The sequence below is a fragment of the Taurulus bubalis genome (genome assembly GCF_910589615.1).
Source record: "Taurulus bubalis genome assembly, chromosome: 2".
In the NCBI taxonomy this organism is placed as follows: Eukaryota; Metazoa; Chordata; class Actinopteri; order Perciformes; family Cottidae; genus Taurulus; species Taurulus bubalis.
The window spans coordinates 34,906,526-34,932,721 of record NC_136590.1 but is presented as its reverse complement, the minus strand read 5'-3'; the positions used below and the strand labels follow the sequence as shown (position 1 = coordinate 34,932,721).

At 40.7% G+C, this 26,196-nt stretch overlaps 7 protein-coding genes across 7 annotated transcripts; 5 read left to right on the top strand and 2 right to left on the bottom strand.

Moving 5' to 3' along the window:
- Nucleotides 1-1,780: 1,780 nt before the first annotated feature.
- LOC306733217 (claudin-4-like) lies at nt 1,781-2,452 on the bottom strand (the record flags this gene model as incomplete). The annotated part of the gene is made up of 1 exon (XM_079214423.1): nt 1,781-2,452. The coding sequence occupies one exon, from the start codon at nt 2,450-2,452 to the stop codon at nt 1,781-1,783; it is 672 nt and encodes a 223-aa protein (XP_079070549.1).
- Nucleotides 2,453-9,082: 6,630 nt separating this feature from the next.
- LOC306733219 (claudin-4-like) lies at nt 9,083-10,455 on the top strand. Its single transcript, XM_079214425.1, has one exon. It carries the CDS (start codon nt 9,234-9,236, stop codon nt 9,876-9,878), a length of 645 nt encoding a protein of 214 aa, XP_079070551.1. The 5' UTR covers nt 9,083-9,233; the 3' UTR covers nt 9,879-10,455.
- A 3,785-nt stretch (nt 10,456-14,240) lies between these two features.
- LOC306733220 (claudin-4-like) lies at nt 14,241-14,879 on the top strand (the record flags this gene model as incomplete). Its single annotated transcript, XM_079214426.1, has 1 exon — nt 14,241-14,879. One exon carries the CDS (start codon nt 14,241-14,243, stop codon nt 14,877-14,879), a length of 639 nt encoding a protein of 212 aa, XP_079070552.1.
- Nucleotides 14,880-16,109: 1,230 nt separating this feature from the next.
- On the bottom strand, nt 16,110-17,037 carry LOC306733221 (claudin-4-like; the record flags this gene model as incomplete). Its single annotated transcript, XM_079214427.1, has 1 exon — nt 16,110-17,037. The coding sequence occupies one exon, from the start codon at nt 17,035-17,037 to the stop codon at nt 16,405-16,407; it is 633 nt and encodes a 210-aa protein (XP_079070553.1). The 3' UTR covers nt 16,110-16,404.
- Nucleotides 17,038-19,677: 2,640 nt separating this feature from the next.
- LOC306733226 (claudin-like protein ZF-A89) lies at nt 19,678-20,313 on the top strand (the record flags this gene model as incomplete). The annotated part of the gene is made up of 1 exon (XM_079214432.1): nt 19,678-20,313. Exon 1 carries the CDS (start codon nt 19,681-19,683, stop codon nt 20,311-20,313), a length of 633 nt encoding a protein of 210 aa, XP_079070558.1. The 5' UTR covers nt 19,678-19,680.
- Nucleotides 20,314-22,447: 2,134 nt separating this feature from the next.
- Nucleotides 22,448-23,083, top strand: LOC306733225 (claudin-like protein ZF-A89; the record flags this gene model as incomplete). The annotated part of the gene is made up of 1 exon (XM_079214431.1): nt 22,448-23,083. Exon 1 carries the CDS (start codon nt 22,451-22,453, stop codon nt 23,081-23,083), a length of 633 nt encoding a protein of 210 aa, XP_079070557.1. The 5' UTR covers nt 22,448-22,450.
- Nucleotides 23,084-24,579: 1,496 nt separating this feature from the next.
- Nucleotides 24,580-25,812, top strand: LOC306733224 (claudin-4-like; the record flags this gene model as incomplete). The annotated part of the gene is made up of 1 exon (XM_079214430.1): nt 24,580-25,812. One exon carries the CDS (start codon nt 24,580-24,582, stop codon nt 25,135-25,137), a length of 558 nt encoding a protein of 185 aa, XP_079070556.1. The 3' UTR covers nt 25,138-25,812.
- Nucleotides 25,813-26,196: the final 384 nt, after the last annotated feature.

The window sequence follows — 26,196 nt, the reverse complement described above, 5'->3', positions numbered from 1 at the left end:
CAGGCTCACCCAAAGTTTTTGCCAAACACATAGATACAAAAAGACACACAATCCCCAAGGCCGAACAACAGGTAGGCTCTGTTTTCGTACCATCGTGTTTATCTAACAACATCAGTTGGTGCATTACTGCGGAGATAACAGCGATAACCTGAAGGCGACCTGTATCGGTACACCTGTCGACCAGCTGCGTGTGTTACCAAAACAAGAGCCGAAGCTGCCTCTGTTTTTGCTCGGAAATGTATATTCTCCATATATAACCAAGTCAGCTATTATCATAGTGAAAGAATGCAAGTTCAAACTAAACACACCTATATATGTAAAAATCCTCGTGTCACCAGTAGAAGGGAATTCAGTATGTTTACTTGAGTACAATTTTGAGGTACTTCAGCTTTTCTGTTTTTGATACTTTATACTTCCACTATTTTAGAGTTTTTTTTATTTATTTTTTAGAGGATTCAGTTCGCTGATATGATAGATGGATGATAAATATAAAATATATAATCAACGAATAAATGACGATGTATTATTATAGATTAGGTTTGGACTTTATTGCAGTTAATACAAAATTAAAATGTACCCCAATTTTACCAGCTTCATCAGTAACTATTATCCAATAATATAATATATAATATTTTGAAATGGCTCTGCACAATGAGCACTTTTCCTTTTGGTATTTCTACACTGTGATATTGCTTTTTTTCCATAGCTTTTTTTACATTCTTCTGTGAATATAAGGGGCTGAACTAAATAGTACATCAGTAGTGGAATAAGTACTTTTACTTCCGTTAAAGAGGTTTAGTTTGTTCAGAGCAGCAGAACTAGGTTGTGTGTAGTACCTGGAGCCGGATTAACAGGCTGCTCTGCTCTCTGAGCACACCTGCCAGAGCACAGAGGGTTCATTTGACTATTCAAAAGAGGAAAGAGTTGGTTTCTGCAGATCAGACATCAAACAGAAGGGACTTTCCCTCCTATCACCACATCGTAATTTTGTTACTTGAATTCACACTTTTATTTCTAACGTATACAGAATCAAAACCTTGTCACTATTTATCATGACCTTATTAATTATTTAAACATATATTAATCATCTATATCATTGTTAATAAGTACCCGGATGAATTAGGCCCACATAATGTTTCACAGTAAACATCTTTATTAATTTATTATTTATATTTTCAGCAGATCTGAAACCATAACATTTGCAACCAACTCAAAATGTTCTCTCAATATTGGCAAACACATACAATCTTAATGCATCAAAAGCCACAAAAGCATCAACCTTAGTATAGTCTAAACACAGTCACAGATAGAAAATGTGAGATAGCTATGTCACCCAACCAAATATCTATTTTACATAACTTCTTTTTACAGTCCACTTCGCCATGCTGACCTTGCTTTGAAGCCCAATCTGAGCTCCATTTTGCTCAACTGTATGATGTTTTACGTCCGTCACTACATCTGTATTTTGTAATAATAGCAAGAAAAATATTAAGTCACAACAGTGTCTCTATTTCCTTTACAATAGTTGACAGTTTGATACATGATATTTACACACCATTGATTAGTGTGTATATATATATATACCTTTTGCTCCTTAATAATATTCTTAAACTCTTCTCAAAGGCTCTTTTACCATTTTTACAGTTTTGCCAACAATTATTATTTATCTTCAGTTCTGTGCTCATTTCCGGACAATGTATAAATAAGCAGGATACAAGTGAAAATAATATAAAGGAGGTCACATTTCTTCCTACTCCGCCCCCGGTCCTGTACTCTCCCCTCACACGTAGTCCCTCCTGTTGTAAGAGCTCGGAGCGTTTGACCTTGGTGCGGCGGAGTATGCCATACGACTCTGAGGAGGTATGCTGTACCTCGTTGGTTTCTCGTCCTGTGGAGGGCAACTGCAGCAGAGGATGGACCCTCCAATCATCAGCAGGGCTGCGGCAGCCCAGCCTAGATAGAGTGCCGCCCCGATCTCCATCTTCTGACCAGTGGGGATGAGTGGACTGTAGAATTCAATTATGATGGTGTGTGCTGACCAGGAAACAGGCACCAGCTGCATCAGAGCTGCTGCGATGAACGCGCCACCCGAGGCGGCCATCACCTTGGCTTTAACCCCTTCCTCCTCGATGCAGTTGGTGCACTTTGCTCCCACCATAGATATGAGGAGAGCCACCACCCCCACAATGATGGAGACGATAGTGAGTGCCCTGGCGGCCTGCAGGTCCTGAGGTAGAGCCAGCATGGAGTCGTAGACCTTACACTGCATCTGTCCCGTGCTCTGGAACACGCAGTTCATCCACAGGCCCTCCCAGTACACCTGAGCTGTGACAATGTTGGAGCCAATGAAGGCCGAGACCCTCCACATTGGCAAGGCGCAGCTGACCACACACAGCACCCAGCCGAGCACTGACAGAATGATGCCGACCAGTTCAAGTCCAAGAGACACCATAGTGCACTCAGACAAGCGTTCCCCCTTTGGATAAAAAGTTCCTTTAGTAGTCCTTCCTCTCCTCTCGGCTCTTCTTTATTAGATTTTCTCTTTCCCTTGGTTCCCTGTCCTCCTTTTATTTTCCAGTTAATATCAAAAGGCCTTCTTGCTTTTGCTCTTCAAGCTCCACTTTGTCGACCCTCTTTTCCACGGTGTGCCCCCTCCTCAATCTGTAGCTAAGAGCACCTGCTGCTGAATCCAGAAGTGTTGATTTGTCAAAGTGTGCTTCCTCCACGAACTCTCTGCTGCTTGTACGTGTCCTCTCAGACGTAGTTTGCTCTGTTCTTCCGCTCTTAAGCAGTCGCTGACCCTTATCTGTGCATTGTTTTATTACTAAGTGGTCAGGCCCTCCTAAGAGATGACATCACTCGTCGAACCAAACCAATCAGGCGAGGTCTGGGCATTGGCCTCATTTATCACCTAGGTGTGTTGGTGCTTGTGTGTGTGCTTTTTCAGATGAGAAGTAGTTTTATGGTTTAACCTTTTGCCCATGGAAGCTCGAGGTGTGTCGGCTTTATTGCTGTCAGTAGGTAATGATTGGCCAAGCCGAGCTTGTTATGTGGTTGATAGGTGACCACATGAGACTGTAAGGAATATAGAAACATGTATTCTAATAGTGTGTGTGTGTGTTTCTATGTGTGTGTGTGTGTGTGTGTGTGTGTGTACATGTTTGCTTAGCGTGGGATTGTGTTTGAGAAAGACTGAAGAAGGGAACTTTGGCACATATTAATGAAAGCAGGCTCCATCTGTTTTCTGTTATATATTTTTTGTTGTTGTGATGTGCCATGTTTTTATAGCCTCGACTAAAATATGATAGTTTTTATAGCTGTTTTTATAACAGATTCCATCTCCACTGGATCACACACATGATGGGTAATCGTAGAGTCAAATTCTAGTTAATGACAAACTAGAAATGTTACAAATATATTTTATAGACGTGACTCATGTGAACCAACTTCTTCTGCCAATGTTTTCTTATTCATGTTGGTGAGAAACACAAACCAAATCTAAAATCTAACAACAATAAGTCCACTTGGAAGAAGACAGAGGTCTTCTATTCAGGCGGTCTCGGTTCCATTGTTTGGTCAGCACCAATGTTCGGTTGACAGCTTTCGCGCCGGCCCAAACAAACCGTGCTAACTGGGAAAATGGATCTGAGTTTGGTTTAACCAAACCAAATGGGTGAGACCTGTGAAAGCGTCAAAATTCAAGAGTGATGTATTTACTATAAGTAAGTACTATTTGTATTGACATATTTAGAACAAAATGGTTAATCTTGCTTTTAAAGCATCTACCAAAAGCCATTAACTTCGAGAGGCGGGAACTCATTTCTGGGTTTTAGGACACATCCCTGCAGCACTTTATACTTGGTTGTAGGATCAGCTGTTGAAAAATATGTAAAATCAACAGCAGTATCCTTTTTAAATCTTTAAATATCTTAACGTCACAATGTTGGACTACTGCATGTAATAATCTCATATAAAGCCGACTATTTGTCCAAGTAATCACTCTGGTGCCACTATCACACTCGGGCACACTTTTATCTAAAATACGTGACACATTATCACACTTCAACATTAGTCAACATTACACGTCTGCTAAATAATGGTTACCACTGTAACCATGATAAGATAAAGCCTGATAAAAGGCAATTAATTGAGATTATCTTGGTATTTTGGAAGGAAACAAACAAACGGCTAACAATTCAAATCATATTTGACAGTCAATACTATCAGATTATTAGTTTGCATGCTTAAGCAAGAAATTATTGACTTTGGAGTTGCTGATCAACAGCACTACTAAAGTGTGTACTCCAGCAAGCTGTGTCGTGGGCACAAAACAAAGACAAAGCTCCAATATATTATTGTCGAATAAAATTGTTAAATCAGACACTATTTTTTGCACACTACGAAAAATGTCCAATATTCACTCTTGTTTCAGCTTTTGCTGAAATAAACATCTGGCTCTTGTTGTGGCAATTTTGTAATTCCAGTTACCTGGAAATGTCATCACCATTGATTCCCCTTCGATGCTGCTCGTCCATGAAGTGGTGCAGCAATGTTGAGTTCAAATGTAAAGTGGCCATTAGACGGAGCAGTGCTAACAAAAGGTAAACAAATTTTGGGATCCACCTACTTTGTCATTGTTTCTGGCACAGGCTCATTACACAAAGCAACAATGCGAATTAAGGAGAGATGACGTCATCGTTTCCAAAACACTCTGTTTTATAAGTCCACACAGACACGACTGTGGCTCAGCGGTGCGCAGGATCAGTCAGAGGTTTGTTTTGTGTTGTTGTTTTCAAGCATCACACCAAATCAAACTGCTGAAAACATTTGGTGATGTGGGCAGGCTAGATATAAATGTGTCATATGATACACAGTTTACAACTTGGAGTAACTGCTAATCACTAAGATCCATATCAATAAAGCTCTTTGCTTATGAAAACTGGAACAACTCCATATACATGCGTGCAGTTTGTGGAGTTTCACTGGCTCCTCTATAGCTCACAAAAGTTAGTAAATGAGTTTCAGACAGCAGAGCGATTATCCATTCCTCCCTGTTTCCTTGTGTGGGATTCATGAGATTGTGTGCCCTTCCTTCTCTCCAGCTGCAGAGTAAACACCAATGATATCATCGTATCCAACTGGCTGTGTGCAGAGGGTATTTCAGAAGGCAGACTGTATATATAACAGGTTTATCTATTTGGTCAACTGCCAAGTGAAATTCAGATACAGTAGGTGCATGGTTCAGCAAGTACAGCCAACACACTGATGTATTAACCTAAATACAGTTAGGGTTAGGGTTAGGGTTAGGTTAGGGTGAAAATGTCCTCCCAGGAACTACTGATACTGTCCTGCTCTGAACCTGAAGTACATATATTATTGGTTGTATTTGTGTTTTTTAATTCAATGTAGCGAAATCTCGGAGTGGTAAAACGGGAGAGAAGCTACCAGGAAGTCACACTCAGCGTGCTCTCAGTCTAAGTGTGGAAGAAAGAAGAAGAATCCATGGCTCTCTTGTTATCAATCCCTCTTATCTTTCTATTTATTTTTCCTTCCGTTGTAACAGTAACTGACTCCTGCTTGACTTGTACATTTTATATCTTGACTCTACTTTGTAACTAACTTGTATGGTAACCTAAGGGTGTAACCAATTTCTACTAAGTTATAGAGTAACTCCTGCACTATGTTCAAAATAAGTCACATTTGAAAATAACTTGAGCAACAGGCTGCCATTTCTGCTACTTAATCTACAACGTTATTAATATATTGTTGTGTTCTGCTGAACTGAGCATTGTTAGTCCATGTTTGTACAGGTTTCATGCGGAAGAAATAGGGGACTTTTGTCATTAATGATACCGTTTCTGTAGCTCCTATGGCCTTTTTAGGGAGAAAATAATAATTGCGGAGCTGGGGGACGGGGTAATATTGTGAGAAAAAAACTCAGAATTTCCAAGATCAAAGATTCATTAGAGAAAAAACGTGGACATTCTCTGAGATTAAAGTGACAAAAAATGAGAAGAAAACTCGAAAATTTGAGAAATTCTAAAGTCATACATTAATAATAGGGTGCAAAATAGTGGTAATGAAAAGTAGTGTGGTTTATTTGTTACCACTTCACTTTGCAAGGTTGTATCAACCTCATCACACCACGTCATCGTTAAACACCGAGATAATTTGAGCCGCCGACTGCAAAAATATAATATTGTGGCGAACTCTCCATCCATCCGCAGCCGTTTGCAGCAGCAGGATATTTAAAGACGTCCCTCCCAGCAAACTCTGAGGATGTAATTCCCCATAATCTGTGGTTCAACACAAGCAGTCATGACTTTGCTGTGTTGTTTTCCCGTCACACTGACACGGTGACAGTTGGGCAGGGCCACTTAAAAGCGCCAGTTTATAACTATGGTAACGCAGTGTGTTGGGAGTAACATCTTCTCAACAATTGTGTATTGTGTTATCTGTGCTGAAGAATTTTTCTGAAGATCACTCCCCTTTCCCAGCTCCATAATTTAATTTTTTGATATGCTCCTGTGTATAGACTTGACCTACAAAATATTCAAAAATAACACTTATGTCAAAATATGACATAGAAAAATGTAACTTCTTCTTCGATTATATTAAAGAAGACAAGCTCCTAAACTCAGAGTGGCAATAGAAACTGTTGGCCTGAGAGGACCTGATAAAGATGTTACAACCCATATTTAAAGAATAAAAAACTGTTTATGTACTAACTAACTTTAACACACCAATCTTTTTAATCAAAGTCACACTTACAGGAGGAATATAATAATATAGGAGGAATAGTTCCTCGCCAATCACCAGCCTTTCACTTTAAACTCCCCATTTCAAAGAAAGATGGGGATTTCCACTGGCAGCCTTTATTAGGTCACTGGTCGGTGGCAAAACTGCTCCATAACGGGACTCTCTGTTACTAAGTAATACGTCTTTTCAAAGAGGTAGCCTTGGATTTAATGGCTGCTTCAAGATTTATGGACACATTAAATGCTGTTTGAACACTGGGCGATGCTACACCACCCCTGACAATCCTTTGTTCTCTTTGTGCAGAAAGCTCCAAACAAAACCAGAGTTGTATATTTTATTGCTGCATTGCGGACATATAAGATGAAATGTAGTTTGATAAGTTTCACACCGGACTGCGTGACACTAAACTGACAGCATTAAAAAAAAAAGTCTAACTCTGACACACACACACACACACACACACACACACACACACACACACACACACACACACACACACACGTTTTGAAAGTAGAAGTTGCTGCCTCCCTTTGGGCAGAGCGGTGAATAACAGACAAGGTTCAACATTTTTCCTTCATGCCAGGGTTACAACATTTAGAAGTTGCTAAATCCAGACCTGTCAGATAAGCCATATATCATAACACTGACTCTTTTTTGTCGCCCTTTCGCCCTCCGCCCACACCAATATCCCAGAAATAACTCTTTTTCTGTGATCTTCCCTGAACAAAACAACCTTATACGTTCACACTTACAATCGTCTCTCTGATTCACAGAACACACACAGACTGAACATAACAGAGCTTCTCTCAAAGCCTTTATTTCACATGGCCTCTTCACTTTTTACTTATTTGTTTTGAGAAATTTAATTCTGTTTCTTAAAGTAACAAAATGACTAAAGGCCCATTTCAGCATTTCCGGAACTCTGTAATTACCTAACCCCAGAGAGCGTCATGAAATCACGTTGGACCTGCGTTTATCAGAGGTCACATGCTTCGTGCTTTGTCTGCTTCCTTATTAAAACCTTTTAATTGCAAGTATACCCTCTGTGTACACGACAGTCGACAACAGCACCAAGAATTGCAGAAGACCTGCCATTTAATACAGCTACACTAAGCACGTAAATGTTTTTGCTTTTTACACAGATACATCTTTGAAACAAGACTGCAGATTGTGGACACAATCTGATCAACATTTTAATTTAATTTGTAGGAGCGTCACACATGGAAATTGATGGTAAATGACGCAAAGAGGGTAATGGAGAATATATAAATCACCATATGTTCAAGTAGATAAGTTGTTATCTAATGATGTTCCAGTTTTCCATCCAGTTTTAGTTCCACCTAGTGCCAACCTCTGGCTATAAGTTTATCACCTCACCAAATCTCAATTAGCTGTTTTTTCTTTCTTTCTTTTTAGCACATAATTGTTATGTGCTTTTGAGAAAATCCAAAGAATAGATTGCGTGTGTGTGTGTGTGTGTGTGTCTGTGTGTGTGTGTGTGTGTGTGTGTGTGTGTGTGTGTGTGTGTGTGTGGATGACAATAATGATGAATCTGACAAAGATAATGGGTCTTTGTCAGAATGACTTCCTCCCCAGTCTTTTAAAGTAACCATTACATTTTTTTGTGTGTAAACATTGGATCTTTATATGGCATTAAAAAAGCTTTGCCGCTTGTCAACATAAACACAGCTAACAGCACATTTACTGTGACCGACCACCTTGTCTCCTTCTAAACAATAAAAAAGGTTGATCCAAAGGATAGACAATACCGCCTTACAATAAAAAAATTAAATAAAAAAAAAGAAATAATCTAAACGTCATCTGTGGTTCATGAAGGTGTTATACAGCAAAATCACTGATTAGCAGACCATATTTGGTCTGTCAGAAGTTTTGTTCGAGAGGTATTGTTATTAAAAACAGGCTGAGTAATCTCTCACTCAGGGCATTACTCCACCCTCTTGCTGCGTAAGGTGAAATTGGAAATGGAGGAGGGGGAATTAGGAGGGAAGATGAACTAAACAAATGTTGTATTACCATCATTTTTTCTTTAATAAGATGCTCATATTGTGTTCAAATTGTGTGTTCAATAATGCATGTGTCCACATGCAAAGCAGTTGTACATTAATTATTTTGTTAAACTTAAACAGGGTGATTGGGGGAGGGAGAACAGGTTTTGGAGTTTGTGGCATTTGGGGGAGTGATCCTTAAGAACAGGGACTGATGACGCTGAGCTGTTTTTCCTCCATGGCCCCTCCTCTCTCAGTAAGGCGATCGCGTGTACCTGCTCCTCTGAATTCTCTCCCATTTAGCAAACTCACCTGACTCAACAAAGGACTCGACTCCATCACAGAAGGAGACAAACAACCTCCAGGCGTACGTCACTGCCAGAGAGGAATTAGTCTACAGAGAGACTTTTCAAGTCACGTTGGAAAAGGGTTGCATTTGACGCAACTCAAAGAAATCATCTCTCCACGATGGTGTCTGCTGGGTTACAGATTCTGGGCGCAGCTCTGGGGATCCTGGGCTGGATCGGTGCCATCCTCGTGTGTGCCCTTCCCATGTGGAAGGTCACTGCTTTCATCGGCAGCAACATTGTGACCTCGCAAACCTCATGGGAAGGTATTTGGATGAGCTGCGTGGTCCAGAGCACAGGCCAGATGCAGTGTAAGGTCTATGACTCCATGCTGGCCCTCAGCTCTGACCTCCAGGCTGCCCGGGCCCTGACCATCATCTCCATCGTGGTGGGTGTCCTGGCTATCCTGCTTAGCGTAGCCGGGGGGCAATGCACCAACTGTGTGGAAGATGCCTCGTCCAAGACCAAGGTGGGCATTGCAGCTGGAGTTATGTTCATCATAGCTGGCGTCCTCTGCCTCATACCTGTCTGCTGGACGGCACACACCATCATCCAAAACTTCTACAACCCGCTGATGATCAGCGCCCAGAAGAGAGAGTTGGGTGCTGCGCTCTACATCGGGTGGGGGGCGGCCGCCTTGATGCTGATCGGAGGGGGCATGCTCTGCTGCAATTGCCCCCCTAAGGAAGAGGACTCCTACACTGCAAGGTACAAAGCTGCCAGATCTGAGGCCTCAGCACCAGCATCCGGGAAAGACTTTGTCTGAAAGCAATCTGAAAGTCTGCAATTACATTCACAAAGCCATGTTTATAGGGACAGCTTCACTGGTGCTACTGGGTTGTGTGTGTTGATATTCCAGGGTGAGCAAAAAGTATTTGGACTTTTACTCCTCATGAGAATCTTTGATGGGAATAAACATTGAGAAAGGAACCATACCCAAAGAGGAAATTCAATTGTATATGTTAAAACAGTTATTTGTATATGTATGGTTGTTGCTATGAATGTTAGTAATTTAGTAAGTCTTTTCTGAGTCGTATAAATATTCTATAACCAAATCTGATAAAGCTGTATGTGGGTTGTTTTTTATAAATCATATATGAGATTTGTGATCTACCATATTAAACTGTAAATACATATTTTGTTTATAAATCAAACATCTTTTGTGCTTGCTTTTTATTTTCACCGACACAATTCATCCAGTGCTCTTAAAATGGAACAAACCATTATATTATTGAAATTCATTAATTCCTGTACTGTATTTACAGTTTATAATGTTAATTCTAAGTTGTAATGTTGAAATGTTGAAACAATAATCCTTTTAAAAATAAAATACCCTTCCAGCATTTGAGAGTCATCTATTGTGTGAATTTCTTGTTCAACAGGTTTAGGTGTGGCAGGAAAAAAGAGGAAAGGTGGTTTGTTAACTGGTCTTTGTTCAAGCTGTGAGCCTACAGGTAAAGCCATTTGTTCCTCACAGGACAAACTTGTCTAGTGTTAAGAGAGTAAATAATGCCATATATTAATATATTCCTGAAAGAATCTATCTTGAATGATACAATTAAAGTAATTTAATTGAAAATCAATTTTGGTGAAAATGAAAATGTTATTCAAAGGTTAATTCTCTGTTGTTTAAATGAAGATTGGATAACTTGAATATACTGACCTAAACCGTGAAGTTTGGAGTTTGTGTTTGCTCAAGGCTTGATCTGAATGGGTCTGAATGTGTGTGCTCTTATACTTCTATCCCGGTGGGGACCTTTACCTGAGTGCACACAGACCCATGGGGACAAAGACCGTGTCACCAAAAATGAGGTCCCCACCGGCAGACCCCTGCACGACCTTCAAAACAGTGTCTAGACTCTAGAATATGAATAGCATCTAAATAGATGCTATTCATATTTAACCTTTTTATAATATTTTATTATTATGAATTATCTCATCATTAATATTAATAACAATAATAACAACAATTTATCTCAAATTCTATTTTTGATTTATTATGCCATGTCAGTAGTGTAACATGAATTAATATAGAGATTAATACGGTCTTGTTTTGTTGCACTGGTTTATTTTTTATTTGTGATTTTGGGCTGTACAGAATATATTTAATTATATTTATTTATTATATATTTAAGCATGTTATAGCGTTATGTCAGTCATGATTGGTTCTATTATATTATTTAAATGCTATGCATCTTCTATAGTAGGTATATAATAACCCAATTATACTCCAACTGAAACAGTATGGGTTATGGTGGTGTACTTGTATATTTGCCCATAGTGTTGATGCTTAAAGTGCTTTCCTGTGTTATTTGTAGCCTAGTATATCGCTCTATAACATATTTTACTGTATGATGCCTACAGCCTGGAATTAACAACAGTCTGCTCCTAAAACCTGAATACATAGCTGAGCTATGTATTCAGGTTTTAGGAGCAGCATATAAATCATGATGGTTGTACATATTATACAGCTGGATAAATAGTCACTCTGAATTTCTATATTGAATAAAAGATACTAGGACATTTTGGGTTTCCCAAACCAGATAAGAATGAGACCATTGTTATAGTTGGTGTTTACTAGTAACAGTGTTAGTTTGGTGATATTCTATATTTTCCTTATTGTCAAATAATCCCACAAAAAGGACCAAATTGATCTTACAAAATGTTGCCTTTGTGGCCAAAGTCTGTATATCTCATTACTATCAGTGTTATCGACCTTTTCAGAATTTAAGCATTCAGAAGACATGCATGAAAAGAACAAATCAACAAGACAAGAATTCACTTCTACCCCGACTACAGTGCCGAGCTCTCGAAGCAGTGGCGTGAATTTGAACACATCAAAAGAAAACTTTGGGATACAAAATTAGATTACTTGCCTTTGTACCCCTCTGTCCTTCGCATCAACTGTGGAGAAGAAAAGCCACGATTGTTTCGTAACCCCAAGGATGCCGAGGACTTCATGAAGGAGATGGAGAGATGTCGTTCTCAAAAATAATCTCAACCCATATGCTGACCAACAAATGTATGAATAAGTAAACTTTTACGCCTCCTCATTATACCCATCCCTTTCAATTTTTGAATTTTCTCATGAATTGTGAACAATATGTGAACAATATGTGTATGTATGTGCATGTATGCATATGTAGATATACATATCTATAAATGTAATTTTCATTCTTCTTATTTTTCTTTTCCTTAACGATTAGATTAAAAGTAGAAAAACATATAGCATTGGTCTAAGGGGGAGAATAATCGTAGGCTTGAGATTTTTAAGCTGCACTAATGTAAATGTATTCATTCAAATGTTTGAAATGCGTGTGCAGGTGTTGGATTTAATTGTTAATTAGCCACATAATCAGTGTTGGGGGTAACGAGTTACAAAGTAATGGATTACAGTAACGTAATTACTTTTATAGGTAACGAAGTAAAGTAGCGCATTACACTCAAAATATTGGGAACTACACTACTTTACTAGACCTCAGTAACGCACGTTCCTACGTTACTCAAGACATTTGTACCAGTCCGAAAAGTTCTCTTTTAGCGGCGTGCGAGTCACACGACACTTCCTGCATGAACAATCTATCACAGAACTCGATCTGAGTGATTTGAGTGACGTAGCTGCTGGTGCATAGAAGGAGGGAAGCGGGGAATGGATGAGACGGAGACGGAGACGGACTGCCCGGATCCAACTGGGAGGTTCTCTCCAGGTTCCCTAGGATTAAGGATATTGCAAAGCAATACAACACTCCAATACCATCAAGTGCACCTGTCTGTAATGACGTGGAGCTTCTAATAAGGACCAAGACACGTCTGGTATGAACGGAATCACTTTACTGGTGAACTGCAGTATTACAACTGTTAAAGCGATTGAGAACGCGCTCTTGCACCAGACATGTATATATTTTCCACACGTAACATCAACATTAGTTAGCGTCAACAAGCAGGTATCACTGTACTTTATGCCATTAAAGTAAAAGCACTTCCTGTTTACATGTTCTTCACAATAAGAGTAAATCATGTAATAAAACAAGTTACAACACTGTCAAAAGGCTTTTCAGCCTGGGCAGTATTGTTCAAGTTAATGGCTGAGTTGTATATGCCATTTTGTTTTACATGTCACACACTATGTGGAAAGGCTAAGAGATGCCCTTTATTGAAAATAAAGTGATGAAAGGGCCATGATGTTTGTTCATGTATCTTTGCAGTTAATTTGGACATTTGCTTAAAAAAATGGAAAGTAAAGTAACTAGTAGTGAAGTTACTTTTCAAATGCAGCAACTAGTAAAGTAATCTAGTTACAATTTTCAGAAGTAACTAGTAACTTGTAAATAGTTACTTTTTCTGAGTAACTACCCCAACACTGCACATAATAATATTATTATAATGAGGACTTATTGAAAGCAAATATGTAATATTTCGGTCCACTTGGAGGCAGTATTACTCAAATGTGAACAGATACATAAACAATATTCAACTAAAGAAAACAACGAAAAAAAAGTAATTGTTATGACTGATATAATATGGGATTTGGTGATTCTCCTGTCCTTGTCTGATTGTTCATATAGGTGGTCATTATGCTGTTATGTACTATTTCTTATTATTTTTTTCTGTCTAGTTTGAGGTATTGTTTTACTTCTATAGACTTAAAATAAAATGCACTTTTGAAAAATGGTTGGGAGGTCAACCAGATCATATCCCCAAACTGGTAAAACATGTTGTGTAGTACCTGCATGTGTGTGTGTGTGTGTGTGTGTGTGTGTGTGTGTGTGTGTGTGTAAGCACAGGTGGGATCTGGAGTCATTGTTCCCAGTTCCAAAGTCTTGCTGGAGGTAACAAAGCTTGTATGTGTGGGAACAATGAACAGAGAGAGAACAAGGTTTGTGGATATCAAGTCTCAGCTTTCCCCTTTTGTCTGGGAGCACAGAAACTCCACCCTGAAAATTGGAGCCACAATGGGAAGCAGTCATCTTCTCACAGTGGGAACTCAGAGCATCAGAGTACTGCAAAGTCTTCCTCGAGCAGGTGAGAGCACGGAGTATATGTTGTGTTTTCATGCATTCAGACTAACAATCTTTGTGAACATTTCTGTAAGAGCAATCTTTTGCCACCTGGCTGCAGTGGCATTATCATGACTTCTCAGGGCCTCCAGATCATGGGTGTGCTGCTGGCCTTCATCGGCTGGATGGGCACCATCATTACCTGTGCCATGCCCATGTGGAGAGTCACCGCTTTTGTTGGGGCGAACATCGTCACCGCCCAGGTGATCTGGGAGGGCCTGTGGATGAACTGCGTGGTCCAGAGCACGGGCCAGATGCAGTGTAAGGTGTACGACTCCATGCTTGCTCTACCTCAAGACCTGCAGGCCGCCAGGGCCATGGTGGTCATCTCCGTGATCGTCGGGGTGTTCGGCGTCCTCATGGCCGTGGTTGGAGGAAAGTGCACCAACTGCATGGAGGACGAAGTGGCCAAAGCCAAAGCCTGCATCGTGTCCGGAGTGATCTTCATAATAACCGCCTTTCTGATCATGATCCCAGTGTCGTGGTCTGCTCACGCAGTGATCAGAGACTTTTATAACCCCCTGGTGATTGCGGCTCAGAGGAGGGAGCTCGGAGCTGCACTTTATATCGGCTGGGGCTCTGCTGGGCTGCTGCTGTTGGGAGGAGGCCTGCTCTGTAACAACTGTCCCCGAAAGGATGCCACAAGACCCTACATTCCTGCCAAGTTTGCCCCTGTGAGAACCGCATCTTCAAACGTTGACTATGTGTGAGTGTTTTGGCTGGATAACGGCAGCATAAAATGTCTAGATTTTCATAGAAATTTGTTATTGATCTCACCAAAAAGTGGCACAGAAGGATCCATTTCTTAAAAATGTTGTTTTATGTATGTCTTTTGAAATATGTATATTTGGTTGATTAGGAAACATTCTCAGAATTTGAAATACTTTCTAAACTCAATAAAAAGTTTGGAGCATGAAAGTGAGAAAAGACGGAGCGTAAATTGTCTGGTGGTTTGTTTGCCTATTTTTTCTTTTTTTTCATAAAATGTGTCCCTATCAAAGATTGACATGCTTTCAATTATCTGTAAATCTAAAAGCCTAAAAACCTGTGACATTTTTCTGAAACAATATGCTGCTGCTCCAAGACAATGTGAAAGGCAAGATTTATTCAAAGTTAATTTTAATAATAAACAATATGCAGTTGAAATCAGATGTGACTTTTCTTTGTCAACTGTATAATGTGTTGGACTTCCAATTGCTTTCCAGATGTTGGAAAAGCCTCTTTGTTTATATGTTCCTTTCTCATGTCCGCTCTACACCTGAAACAGAAACTGAACTTCTTAAGCACTGGTGATAAGGCACTCAGGAATCCAGGGAGTAAACTCCTGGGAATTTACTCTGAGATGCTTGCCGTGGTGCAATCCCCTGCTCTTGGATCAGGACGGTTATTTATAGTTTCTGTCTTGAGTAAAATGGACGTCACTGCCAGAGACAACAGTGTGCTCTCTATGCTTGGATTCATGTTGCCAAGGAACTGTTTTATATCTCCAAAGAATGGATATTTACACTTTGCCCAGTAAGAGCACATCTGCCAATTCTTGTCAGGTTGATATATCCTAAATCTCTTTAATGGTTTTCTTTACAGTTTCAATTGAAACGAGTCTGAAAAGAGAAACGTCTGCCCCTGTAACTTTTCGCTTCTGTCAGTTTCCATTTTGTCCACTCTGATGAGATCAGGCCAGGGGTGGAGGTAGTCAGATCTGTTACTTATTAGTAGCTTTACAATCTGGATACAACTTGGATAGTTTGATCTATAACAATGCAGTGCGTTTTGTGCTTAAAAATATTAATCTTTAAAGTAACTAAGTAAAAAGTGCAATATTTCACTCTGGAATTCAATATTGAATAACTATCTGAAAACTTTTACTGAACCATATTGCTTTCGAAAATGTATTGATGCATATCAACAAAACATTGTTGTAAAACAAGTCCGTTTATTATCTGAATGAAAAACAATGACAAATAAATCCCACAACAAATACATTAGTCTCTTTATGAAGTGCTGATGTTGTAAATAAGAAATGAAGTCATCAGACCCTGAATTAATATTGAAATTAATGCACAAAACAATGTAAAAAGAAATAAGCCAAGTGTCCATGTTGCATTATTGTAACATGCCACATACTTTAGAGTCGCACAATGTGTTAGTAAAAAAATTAGTCACAATGCAAATCACAATATGTTTGTAAAGTCAGATGCTGTTCAAAGAGTGCCGGTTCTCATCTTATGCAGCAACTCAGACAAATTCCTTCCCGGGCGTCGTGGATTTAGGCGCGGAGTACTTTGCTCCATTATAGCGGTCTCCTCCTGACGGGCACTGACAGCAGAGAAGAGCTCCACCAATCAGCAGAAGTCCTGATGCTCCCCAGCCCATGTACAAACATGCACCCAGCTCCCTCCTCTGGGAGTCAGGAACCATGGGGTTGTAGAAGTCCTTTATGACAGTATTAGCAGGCAGAGACACAGTCACCAGACACAGAGCCCCACTCAGCATGAAGAAAACACCTGCGGCGATGGCCACTCTGGCTTTAGTTACTTTGTCCCCAATGCAGGTTGTGCATTTCCCCCCGACCACAGAGAGCAGCAGGCCGAACAGAGAGAACAGGATGGCGATGACCACCATAGCCCGCGCTGCCTGGAGGTCCGGTGGCAGGGCCAGCAGGGAGTCGTAGACCTTGCACTGCATCTGGCCGGTGCTCTGCACCACGCAAGTCATCCACAGTCCTTCCCAGATGGTCTGAGCCACTACGATGTTGTTCCCGATGAAGGCAGACACCTTCCACAGGGGCAGTATACAGATTAGTATGTTTCCAATCCATCCTAGCACTGCCAGCCCGACGCCCAGAATCTGCAGCCCTAAAGATACCATTGCAGTGTGGTGGTACTTCTCTCTCAGTTAGTCACTGGGCTGCTAACTAAAAGCGCTCCAACTGTGAGGAAGTTTTATATGACTCGCAGATGCCCCCAAGTAGACCCCTCCTCTGGTGGGCTTTGACTTCACTGCCAAGAAAATAAACATCCATCATGCAGCCTTTGAGCTCAGAGGTGTTTCTCTTCTACAAAGAGGCCCTCTGGTGCCCTAGCAGGGCTCTGAGAAAGAGGAGGTGCTTCAATTGTGTGGTTTAGGCAAAGGCTTGCTACAGTAAATGTCTGATGTTGTGAAAAGTGAACATCACATTTTCTGCAAACCAATCATGTCAAACAATGGATTCATCATTTGTATTCTCAACCAAGGGTTATGTTGACTTCCAGTATGAAAAGTACATCCGATTAAAATATATTTTACACATTTCCACATCTCTCCCGTTGTCCTCGGGTCGAAATGACCGTGTGTATTCCCACAACATCCAGTTGTCCTCGGGTCACTCTGACCCACGTGCATCTCCACATCCTCCCGTTGTCCTCGGTTCACTGTGAGCCACGTCTATCTCCACTTCATCTCGGTGTCAAAGGGTCAGAATGACGGGACAGTTTGACTCGCAAGACACAAGGTTTATCCAGGATTAGTGAGGACATCACAAGGGTTAAATACTGCTGCAAGTCTGCGAGCTGAAACAAATAAAGTCTACAACTTTGCTCAGGATGCTTTGAGGCTGTACTTACTGTGTTTCGAGCTAAATGCTACCAACTAAAATTAGGCTTACTGACGTAATGAAGACAAAGGGGAACGTATATAATGGGTCAAACCATTTTAGAAACCAAGGGTTAAGACAAACACTACCACGTAAACTACAAAAAACTAAAACAGGACAACTAGCCTGTCAATATAAATATTTCAGGAGTTATCAAAACAAAAAATGAATGTACCAACAAAATAAACAAATCTCTAAACTAAATAAATACCAATCACCTCCATGATGTAGTGGACAAGTTCCACTTGACCACTTCCTGTATTTAAAGGCTGTAATTTAGGGGTTGAATCTTTAGTACAGGAGCTAGGGCGGCTGTAGCTCATGGGTTGAGTGGTCGTCCTGCGACTGCAAGGTTCACGGTCCGAGCCCTGGTCTCTCCATAGTTTGCATGTTGAAGTGTCTTTGAGGAAGACACTGAACCCCCAGTTGGTCCCGGGGGCTTCACAGCAGTAGTATCTGCTGCAACTGAAAGTGTTTTCACACTTACACTACAAATATGTACTTAGTACTTTCACCCAAACCACTTGTACATACCCTGGACAAACAAGTTGCTAGCATCAGATTTGACGTTCCCTCACGTCCCCTCCATCTCCATTATTGGCCAACTTTGATCTATTTATAGAAGAAAGAAAAAAAGTGAGGAACAAGACTGGAGGGCCAGCTCCACGAGACAACGCGATTACAGAGGAGCAGAACTTCCTGCTCTCAATGTTCTTCTGGTAATATTAACCGCTAGCATGCACATTTTTTTACAGCATATATCCATACCTAAAAAAAACATTTTAAGACAGATTAGGAAACCGATTAGTCCATTGATATTTATCACAATTTTGTATCATTAAAATACATTTCACTTTAAGCTAGACAAATTGATTTTTTTCCACAAATCCATTATGGAACAATGTTCGACCTGAATGCACATCTTGTGTGCATCAAGTTTAAGAGCTGTAGAATGTGCTGTTGTTACATTGAAAATAAACCGTAGGCATTGAATGGCAAAATCATTTTATCTTAAGAAGTCCTTTTCTGCCAGACTTCCTCTCTTACCTCATTTACTTATTTTGCAGTTATATTTTTTTACATTCTTCTTAGCGATCCTTAACAAGCAGTTCCTCCTGACTAAAGTAAGCAGCCCATGATCGGTCTATTTTGTGCAGTAAATGGGTCACCTGAGACTCGCCGGCTTATCAGCACAGGTGCAATCACTCAACTTGATTGCTGAAAAGAACAGGAAATAATGTGGTAACAGACATTCATCAATGAAATCTATTGTTCATGGTCTTCGTCAACACTTCAAAATGTAAACAGGAAAATTGTTGTTTATTGTTACGTAGTGCAGAATGTTGCACGTGCATCCTACCATGACTTATTTTTTGTTCAGATGAAATCCAGACCTGCAAATGAACCAATTCACTAATTGGTAATGTCATCACATGCACTTCAGGCCAAAGCCACAGAGACGTTTCTAATGTTTTCAATTTGCTTAAAAAGTCACAAATCAAGAGGAAAAAATAATGAAGAGAAATATCCATTCATTAGAAGAATATTTCAGATTAATAATTAAAACAAGAATGTGAATTGAGGTATTTCAGAATTGATTGAAAGTGTTTATATTTATATTTGAAACAAAGCGTTTGATATGAGGACAGCTGCAATCTCACAAAAATCCCTCACAAAATCATTACATTTGAATATCCAATAGTGGGTGATCAACAATATGGGACTAGCTTAATGACCACAGGTGTTTTCAATTTGAACAATTTTGAACAACCAATCAGGAGAGGGTACCTGCAGCTCTTATAACCATGTGGTTATAAGAGCTGCAGGTGAGTGTGCAGATCCCATATCTCGTTGTTGCTTCCGCGCAGCCTGAAACAAACATGGCAGCTGCAGGTCTCCAGATTTTGGGTGTCTTTTTGGCAATAATTGGCTTTCTGGGCGATATCATCATCTGCGCCCTGCCCATGTGGAAGGTGTCTGCTTTCATCGGGAACAACATAGTGACGGCGCAGACCTTTTGGGAGGGCCTGTGGATGAACTGTGTGATGCAGAGCACCGGACAGATGCAGTGCAAGGTCTACGACTCCTTGCTGGCTCTCCCTAGTGATCTGCAGGCAGCCCGGGCCCTCATTGTGATCTCCATCCTGATCGTCTTGATGGGAATCCTGCTTTCTGTTGTAGGAGGGAAATGCACCAACTGTATAGAAGATGAAGAAGCCAAGAGCAAGGTAGCCATTGCTGCGGGAGTGTTCTTCATCGTCGGTGGCATCATGTGCCTGATCCCCGTGTGCTGGTCTGCGCACGTGGTCATCAGAAACTTCTACAACCCCATTATGGTTGACGCGCAGAGGAGGGAGCTCGGAGCGTCGCTATTCATCGGTTGGGGATCAGCAGGACTCTTGTTGATTGGAGGGGCACTTCTCTGCTGCCAGTGCCCGCAGCGCAAAGATGTCAAATACTCGGTCAAATATTCTGCCCCACGCTCAGCAGCCAGTGGAGGAGCCTATGTTTAAAATGTCTTGCTCTCGTAAACCGGACTGAACTCCTCAAAGTAATATTTTATGCTCTTAACCTTCACTTTCAAGATGATTTTTGTTAATAAATTTGACTGATTATAATTGCCTTTGTGATGTCTTGAGTGAGAACCTTACAGTTTTTAAGATGGTGGTTTTAAAATGTCTTAGTTCTTGGCTACGTTCAACCTAGTAGGTTTTAGTTTTCCTAAAGACTTGACGGGTTAAGGGTCTACAACTGGGGTGTCAAACATGCAGGCCGGATCCGGCCCGCAGGGGATCCCGCTCGACCCGCCGGATGACTGTAAAAATAATAATAAAAAAAAGCGATAGGCTTTTTCTACAGTTAGCCTAACGAGGAATACTGTGACTGCTTGGACTGCCGATTTTTCTGTAGCTCTGGATAGCAAAAGAAGCCTATAGTCATTTGTAGCATTTTCAGTTCCAATCGTTGACCACTGACATTACAGATGTTGCTCAACTTTTCATTCATTGTTCTGGTGTTGAGACTTTGGCGATCACCGAGGAGTTCCTTGAGTTGGTACCTATGCCAGACACTAGTGATGGTGAGATGAAGCCTCATGAGGCATCGAACCACTTCAGCCAATTGGTTCGAGAAAGGGTTCATTTCTCGAAGCTTCATGTGCACACGAAACCACCTACTGGCCAAGTGTATAATCACAGGCAGCTGTCTCTGAACCACAATGTGATGCATTGCATTTTTGTGTCTATGGCTGTTGGGAATGACTGAATTACAAAATGTATGACCAAATAATTTATGTACATAAATTATCACATATGTGCATAATAAAATATTTTTTTAATATATTCTGTGTGTGTTTTCCCAAAATGCTAGTATCATATATGGCAGGTTGTGTAATGTTATGTCACTTTAGGAAAATGACATGGGCATCCTTCTCTCCTAACTCTCTCTCTCTCTAAACTCTCCAAACTATCTCTCTCTCTCCAAACTACATAAACGCTATTCAAACTATCCAAACTCTCAACCAACAACCCACATTTTGAATGAAATGAAACCTGAGGGGTTTATATTGCTGTCAAACCTCCGGGCAAAATCTGAACCACTTCCCGAAGCAGTCACGTGGTACAGCCGGGCAGCGAGGCATCGGACGTCATCATTTTTGGCTCCTCCCCTAAATGAAGCAAGCCTCGATACGCGCTTCGAGGAAACGCCCCCTCCATTACTCGACACACGCTTCGGAGCGTCGGCACATCTCGTAACAACACTACAGCGACGAATGTTGATGTCCAAACTGCTTTTTGCCGTCACACAGTGAGGGTATCTGCAGGGGAGAGCCCAGGCAGATAAACAGTGGGCTGATGTCTTTGTTTCTAGTTTATTGTAGAAACGCCTCTTAAAATAGGGTTTATCATCCAAAAACCTTCACCAATTATTTAAACCTAGAGAAATATTGTCGCTATGCTTTTACTGGTCTGGCACATTTGAGATCGAAATGGGCAGTATGTGGCCCCTTCACTAAAATTTGTTTCACACCCCTGGTCTAAAAGGTAGGTGAACTAATGCAGTAGGTCTTTCAAAGAACTTTATACATGGTAGGAGAAGCACATGCTAATTCTGTCCAAGTGAACTAGCATGGCTAATACTATCTGAATCACTGACTCTTGTGAGCACTAGCTTTATTAAAACATTTTTCTGTATCTGGAAGACTTTCATTGTGGGATTTTCCCACCCCATATACCCAGCAAACATTTGACTAAAACAGGTGCTATTAACAACGATGACTCTGTTCTATTAAAACGGCTAGTAGTGAGCCAGCATCCACAAGATTTATTAGAAGATTTCAGATTAATAATGAAAACGATGTGAATTGAGGTATTTTAGAATTGATTGAAAGTATTTGTATTTGAAACAAAGCATTTGATACGAGGACAGCCGCAGTCTCACAAAAATCCCTCACAAAATCATTACATTTGAATGTCCAATAGTGGGTGATCAACAATATGGGACTAGCTTAATGACCACAGGTGTTTTCAATTTAAACAATTTTGAACAACCAATCAGGAGAGGCCACGGCTTACAATGTGGGTATAAGAGCTGCAGGTGAGCATGCCGATTCCATATCTCATTGTTGCTTCTGCTCATCCTGAAACAAACATGGCAGCTGCAGGTCTCCAGATTTTGGGTGTCTTTTTGGCAACAATTGGCTTTCTGGGAGATGTCATCATCTGTGCCCTGCCCATGTGGAAGGTGTCTGCTTTCATCGGGAACAACATAGTGACGGCGCAGACCTTTTGGGAGGGCTTGTGGATGAACTGTGTGATGCAGAGCACCGGACAGATGCAGTGCAAGATCTACGACTCCTTGCTGGCTCTCCCTAGTGATCTGCAGGCAGCCCGGGCCCTCATTGTGATCTCCATCCTGATCGTCTTGATGGGAATCCTGCTTTCTGTTGTAGGAGGGAAATGCACCAACTGTATAGAAGATGAAGAAGCCAAGAGCAAGGTAGCCATTGCTGCGGGAGTGTTCTTCATCGTCGGTGGCATCATGTGTCTGATCCCCGTGTGCTGGTCTGCGCACGTGGTCATCAGAAACTTCTACAACCCCATTATGGTTGACGCGCAGAGGAGGGAGCTCGGAGCGTCGCTATTCATCGGTTGGGGATCAGCAGGATTCTTGTTGATTGGAGGGGCACTTCTCTGCTGCCAGTGCCGACAGCGCAAAGATAGTAAATACTCTGCCAAATATTCTGCCCCACGCTCAGCAGCCAGTGGAGGAGCCTATGTTTAAAATGTCTTGCTCTCGGAAACCGGACTAAACTCTTCGAAGTAATGTTTTATGCTCTTAACCTTCATTTTCAAGATGTTTTTAATTTTGTACAGATTTTTGTTTTTTAATAAATTACATTTTGATTCTAATTGCCTTTTTGTTTGTGCGGTGTCTTGATTGAGAACTTTAAAATGAGATGGTGGTTTAAAAAGTCTTGGTTCTTGGCTGCTGTCAACCTAGCACATAGTAGGAGAAGCACACTAATTCTGTCCCAGTGAACTAGCATGCCTAATATCTGAATCACTGACTATGTGGGCACTAGATTTTGCATCTGGAAGACTTTCATTGTGGGATTTCCCCACCCCAGGTACCTCGCAAACATTTGACTAGCACAGGTGCTATTAACAAAGATGACTGTTCTATTAAAATGGCAAGTAGTGAGCCAGCATGCACAACACCAGGAACCTGAAATCAAAGGAATTCATAATTTGATTATATTTAACACTGGTCCTTTTTTGTTGCGTCCATGAGAACGGTGTATATTGTCATTTCTGAGGCAGCTATATGAAAAGTTTCACTCAGATAATCAACTAAGTGGTGCTGTCAAAATGTCTTTAGAGCTAACAATTAGCCTGGTTCTGTCAAATTGGCTACCATCACCGAAAGCACTTTAATGAACATTGTATTTGTTTAATCTGCACTAATTGTTTGACCTAGAAGTAATGTCACATTCTCCTGTAAACATGCTGTTAGGTGGAGTTTTGTTACCGTTGGACAGAGACAGGCTAGATGTTTTAATTAATGCTAAACTAACTGGATGCTGGCTATGGCTGCATATTTACTGCAAAGACTTGAGAGTGGTATTGATCTCGGCAAGAAAGCATATTTGTCAACTTGTTTTCCTGTAATCAGTTTAGAGATGAAACAATTCACTCCAGTATTCAGGAACTTTGGGATTTATTATAATCAACACCTAGTACTAGTGACTTGTGTTGATATTCTCACATTTATCGGTGTACTTTATTCCCCTGAAGCTCTGTACAAACAGGAAGTTTTTTTAGAAACTGTTTATGCATTCATTTAAAATCTCAGGATTCAAAATGTTTATTTAAAGTCTGACCGGAAGATATGTGAAAGTTTACCTTTTCTGAAAATTATTCAAACTGGTGCTTCAATCCATATAAAATGTGTGATTTAAGCCTTTTCTATTGGGTCACAAAGACAGGCTTTCATACATGAGCACTTTTGTTCACTCCTCCTACTTATTCATTGTGAGCAGGAATCAGGACAAGCAGGAAACCTGATCTACAAACTAGCAAAGTCCCCTCCCTGTTGCTCTCCTTTTCTTCACCTGCAGCGCAAAAACCACACAGCAAAACACAACCACTGCTGTGTTTACAGCCGCGTAAAAGCTTGTGGTAAAAATGATCTCCAGCTCATCTGAAGGTGGATTTTGTTGCCGTCTTTGACTTTTTGGCCAACATTAAATAAATGCCTTGGATCTCTTTTTTGGCAAAATGCAGACGCAGCTCGTTGGTGTGTGTTTGGCAATCATCGGCTTTCTTGGCACCATCCTCATCTGCGGACTGCCTATGTGGAAGGTGACAGCCTTTGTTGGGGCCAGCATCATCACCTCGCAGGTCTTCTGGGAAGGTTTATGGATGAATTGTGTGATCCAGAGTACGGGTCAGTCGCAGTGTAAGGCCTATGACTCCGTTCTGGCTTTACCACAGGATCTGCAGGCTTCCAGGGCTCTGATCTGCGTCTCCATTGCTGTCAGCGTGGTGGCCATAGGGCTCGCTGTGGTCGGGGCCCGCTGCACCAACTTCCTTTCAGGCGACTGGCTGACCAAGGCTAATATTGGCCTGGCTGGAGGTTTGGTGTTTGTTTTAGCAGGGGTCCTCTGCATTATTCCTGTCAGCCTGTCGGCTTACAGCATCATCACAGGTTTCTACAACCCCCTGCCCACCTCGGAGAGGAGGGGAGAGCTTGGGGCTTCCATATATGTGGGTTGGGCGTCTGGAGTTCTGCTCATCATTGGAGGAGGGGTGTTGTGTAGCACCTACCGATGCTGAGGATGAGGAGGAGAGGAGGCTACAAGACACGTCGATGCCATGCGACCATTTGAAAATGTGCACTAATGTGTTTACTGTGATGGACTTTGTTTTTGATTACAGCTTCTTTTTCAACTTTTATTTCAACCGTGGTTAAATGCACTATATTGACATTTTACAACTACAGTAATCTATGTAACATATAAAAATAGTATAACAGAGTATAAATCGCATGACCAGGGCCTGTAGATGTTGTTTTTAAAATGAAGGATGATAAAATGAAGTTTGGTTAAGAGAATAGTTGTAAAATGTGATATTTTAGGATGTTAATTGTTAACATCAAAGTATGTGATTGTGTTAGTATGTGCAATGCACATTGTGAATGCTGCAATAATACACAATTTATATACCTTTAAAGATCACCGGTGTCACATTTATTAATAATATTAAACAGTATTTTTTAAATGCCAGTGAAATGTGTCTCTGCAATAATATAGTTTTACTTGTTTTAGGAATTTTGAGAACCAACTTTCAGGTGCTTAAAACAGTTATACAGTAAGTAAATAAATCAGCTAAATAAAAAGTTATCATTATTCTATTATCACACAAGAGTTGTTAAGAAATGAAATTGAACAATATGAGCAGGAAACCTTTAATGTGTTTATGTTTGGATCTTAACGAACCAATAAATTCACCTTTGTACATTTGTATTTGTGTACACAAATTCAGCAAGTTCTTTATCTCACATAATTTATTTTTAAATGTTTAGCATATAGCACGTTGAAGTTGCTTTGATAAAAAAGATTGTCTGCAGGCATTTATAATGCCCATTAAGAGATACATATGTTGCTTTGAGACCCTCTTAACTACATCGGCCATTTCAGTGAATACAACCTGAAAAACTTGATTTGGTTCTAGCTTAGAGGTGTTTGAATAAACAAACACCTCACAAGTAGCTCACAAGTTGCCTGTCTCCTTAACATTTACATATCTCTGTTGATTTTGTGTCATCTAACCTCTGAACGTAACAGCAAACGCGAGCAGCTCACTCTCCATTTCAGCAAAAGCTTTTTCTAAAAT

Coding starts and splice junctions, on each gene's coding strand:
- LOC306733219 (XM_079214425.1), top strand. CDS start 9,234: ATGGTGTCTGCTGGGTTACAGATTCTGGGCGCAGCTCTGGGGATCCTG.